The sequence below is a fragment of the Bactrocera latifrons genome, unplaced genomic scaffold (genome assembly GCF_001853355.1).
Source record: "Bactrocera latifrons isolate USDA-ARS-PBARC rearing strain unplaced genomic scaffold, ASM185335v1 scaffold_62, whole genome shotgun sequence".
NCBI lineage: Eukaryota > Metazoa > Arthropoda > Insecta > Diptera > Tephritidae > Bactrocera > Bactrocera latifrons.
Window position 1 is genome coordinate 1,386,512 of NW_017537290.1, and position 4,369 is coordinate 1,390,880.

Genomic DNA, 4,369 nt, shown 5'->3' on the forward strand with positions numbered 1-4,369 from the left:
GGAGTCGCTATTATTTTTTTTAGGTTCCCATACATTTTACATAGGAATTTTAGTTTTTTTCATTCAAACTAAAATTTCACCAACTAATTTTCGTTTTTCAAAAATAACCATAACATATTCAGAAAGTTCACTTGTCAAACTTTAAAAATTTCTGCGACAAAAAATTTTTTGAAGCACYCTAACGCATATATTTTCTGTTTTTAGGGGTAGTGTACCYACTAAAACACTCCCCCTTCTGCCATGGAATTTTCCCTTGCAACAGAACTGCTTTCGCATTGCTTCAGCGAAAGTTTTCCAAAATGGACCTATTGGTCAGTTTCTACTCCCCTTGCGGCCAGAGATGGCTGTGGCTTTGTATCCAGCATAAAGCTATTTGGCTCGCCTTCTATTGTCCCAAGTTCTCCGGGGTTGAGGAATATGCATTTGTGACTTTTTTTCGTGCGTCGTACATATTCCACATTTTCATTACGAAAATGCACGTTCTGCAAAAAATGTGTTTCTCACGCTTCCACCAACTTATAGTCAGAATAATCGGACTACCAATCTAGAGACCCATCATTGTTAATTGAGTAATTTTCACCCGAATAGACCACCTCCAGCGTGAAATGAAAACATTATAGCGGTCGTAGCTGAGAGTGTACACGAAGAACGTGGAGGGTCGATTCGTCGCCTTTCAAAGCATCGTACTAATGTATGGAATAACTTGTMGCATTTTACGCCGAGAACTTAAGAAAATTAAAAGCATACAAATACGACCTTCCTAAGTGACATCGCTGTGGTCTATGGGTTTGTAAAAAGTTCCAAGAAAATCCACATTTTGTGGACAACCTAAAGAGATTCAAGAGCTACCATTTCATTCAGAGAAAACAACATCAAACATAGTTTGTGATCCATCGGTACATATTTGTTCAAAAATGATGCCAATGACCACATAACCGTCAACGGCGACCGTTATCGCGCTATGGTAATCGACTATTTGATGCTTGTAATTGAATCTTGTGATTTCGGCAACATTGGGCTTMAACAAAACGGCGMCACTTCCCACATATTACATCAGTCCATGGATTTAGGAATGAGAGAACAACTTTGAATTAGCTTATGATACTTAAAGTCGATATATCYATCAATAAAAAGTTTTGTAGTAGCCTTAATGAAAATGTCTATCACCAAATCCCAAACAATTTTTGTGTTTAATTTTNTTTTCAAAACAAGAATGACTTATTACGTAACTCTATTATTAATTATAGTTAATAAATCTAACCCCATCTAACTAACCCGCATTTTAATGTAACCCACAACTAATGACCTTACATAAAGCCACGTCCTTTATACAAACTCGACAACAATTGTGGATTCTGTTTTGCTGGCGCCATGGAGTATTTGCCAAAGATCATTTCCAATAAGGAAAAATGGCATTGCGCATGCTCCACGCTACAATCAAGTACCTCGCGACGTGMTCTTCTGTATATACGATCATAATGATGCATTATATCCGGTTCGTCATCATACACTGGATCACTTGGAAAGCTACATAAATGGSAGAAAGCAAAAAAATTGCAATATTTAGCTTTCAAAGCTTATCAGATTCGAGTTAAAATTACACACCTGAAAACGGTCTTTACAATTTCCGTTAACATATTGCCGCGCTCCTGACTGTYGACATTCAAATATTTCGACGACTCGCAGAGCGCACGAGCAATGCATTCATGTCCTGTGAAACCCATGCTAAACAAGTGCAAAYCGTAGAGAAAAGAAGAGGTGAAAGGCATGTGGTTATGAGGAAATTAAAGATTTGAATTTGTTTCGGTAGAACATGGAACAAGACGCTATTATAAAGCAATGCGTACTGCTTCCAAAGCAGTTTGTTTAAGTGAGGAGTTCGTCACTTAATTTGTTCAACTAATCACAACACACTTCAGAATTACCAGATTAATTCTGCTGTCGGACAAAACCTCAAAATAAACGATTCCTTCGAAATTTCTCCAAACGGACAACATGATCTTCTTCCTCCAGAATTYATAAAGAAGCGAAGCAAATGGGTCTGCACGTTGGCAACACAGAAAGTCACTGATAATCAGAGAATGCTGAAATGCCTTAAAGACATGTAGGATCGCCAAGATCGGGTGAAGGGATCCCGAAGAAAACACGTTTGCTTTCCACATATCTTCAGGACGGTTGTTTGCCTAAAGACAGTTCACAACCGATTGGCATCRCATGCGAACCGGATGGATATAAGTAACGACGATACATGCACGTGCAGCGAGAGTAGTCAAATACCACTGTTCAGCAATATGTTGAACTCATCTTAGTTGTCTTGCAGCTTCGCAGTTCAGAAGACTAGATGAAGTATCAAAAGAAGATATTGAGTCACTCTTAAAGTTAGCAAAAAGCATTGACATCCTGTATGACAAATACTTCTAYTCAAATTAAACTGAACCTCCATGTGGCATTACCAAGGACAGGGAAGGTCTACGTATAGAGTTACAGCCGGTCATTATAACATAACCTAACCATAAGCTAAAGAAACAACATGTTGAGCATCTCTCAGTTCACTTCAACTCTTTTTCGGCCAATAAATAACAAAAACATTTCGCTTTCTCGCCATAAAKAGTATATCACTTCCATAAGGGACCATTACATGTGGCTTTCAAACAACTACACACACAYGTTTTCAGCATTTTCAGTCATATTTCACTTTTATCACACCGAAAACAATCACATTTTTATTTACTACTTACTTCATTGYCAACTTACTTCTCAATAATTGTTTCGAGCTTTCCGAATAAATCACGTCTCGAGCGACGCATGGCCATCGCTTTTGTTTTATTGGCATCCATGTCCTTCTTAAAGCCACGCGTATGCTCCTTAACCCAAGCGTAATTGGGCAGATCGTAAGCCATGCCCCAATTTTCGGCCCAACTCAGCCATTCCGTGTTCGGATTGCCAATAACACCGATGGTCAAACAAATGGAGGCCTTAAAAAATAACGATTATCGCATGCGAGAAAAGCAATTAAAAATGTTGTAAAACTGTCACTGTTTGTCACTTGTTTTGTGTGTGTACGGCAGCGGCTTTTCATTGCACTATCTCCGTTCTTTAACACTTTTTTTTTATCGTTTATAGCGTTATTTACAACTTTCGCTTTTTTATTTTTACTGTTGTTACACTCACCGCCACAGAAGAGCCCTCCGGAAAGGCTACATAACGTCTCTTGCGCGATAACACCCTTTCGGCGCCACCTYCTGGCATCTCGCGCTTTGAAAGCCTGAGCTGACTGAGCGTGGCGAGCGTCTCGCTGATACATAGCAGTAACAATAAAAATGTGTGCAACTCCTTGCTGCKGCGGCGGTGGCACATTTCAAGTGGCGATTACTGACAGAACTGGACAGCTAGTGCTGGTTAACTCTTCGCTTGCCTACTGGCGACTGCTTGCCACCACACAGCCGCCGTGTCGCAAGCATTTTTATGACTTTCCAGCAGCGCATTGTAACATTCTAGGTTGGCTATTAAAATACTGCAAATGAAATCAGAAATCAGCTACTACTAGGTGTGCGCGTATGTATGTGTTTGCCACGCGGTTCACACGCTCTTTAATGTATTGCCGTGTTATTGTTATTTTTTTGCGCTAAATACTCTTAAAATGTATTTAATGGCCAAGCGAAGGTGTTATTGACTTAATGTTTTAGCATAAAGTASCATTTAACGGCATTTACTTAGCGTAAATAATGCTGATTCTTTGTTATCCGTAGTTTTTGTATAATTTTTGTGGTTGTTTGCTTGTATTTTCTCTGGTTGTTTGCTATTATTGTTGCAGCAGTCTASTTGCGTCGGCATTGAAAAGCATCTAATGTGTAAATTCACACGACAAAAGCATGATTGACAGGTGTAATGCTCATATAATGCGCTTCATGACCGAATATCACGGTGGTATAAAAGCGCATTGAAGTCAGATGCATCAAATGTTATGCTGTAAATGAACTAAAAATGTTATGGTTTAGTTTTTAAAAGATCWACAAGCAAAATGAACGAAAAGCACGAAAGAAACGTCAGTAATCAGAGGCATTTCGTTAAAGGCTCAAAGCAGAAAATGGTTTACGTTCACACTACCAAACAGAGACGGCTAATCAGAAACAATGAAGGTCAGGTGAGGTTAATATTAGGTTAAATGTTACATAGGTTTACGGRCTTCAAAAACTCGATTTTTTTAATTTTCTTGTTAAATTCTACTTTTGTCCAAATTTGCTAAGTTGATCCGAGGAACATTTTCGGAGATACAGCCTTGATAACTTGTACGCTCGAGGCTAGCTAGGCTAAGTGTGCCGTCCTTAAACGCGTTTTTCTCGAGACTATGTTTTTGAAGTCGGTAGCA

At 39.0% G+C, this 4,369-nt stretch overlaps 1 protein-coding gene across 1 annotated transcript; it reads right to left on the bottom strand.

The window, feature by feature from the left end:
- Window positions 1-1,230: 1,230 nt before the first annotated feature.
- On the bottom strand, window positions 1,231-3,423 carry LOC108975160. Its single transcript, XM_018943476.1, has 4 exons — window positions 3,172-3,423; window positions 2,755-2,975; window positions 1,606-1,725; window positions 1,231-1,527 (listed from the first exon to the last, which is right to left on the bottom strand). Exons 1-4 carry the CDS (start codon window positions 3,355-3,357, stop codon window positions 1,308-1,310), a joined length of 747 nt encoding a protein of 248 aa, XP_018799021.1. The 5' UTR covers window positions 3,358-3,423; the 3' UTR covers window positions 1,231-1,307.
- Window positions 3,424-4,369: the final 946 nt, after the last annotated feature.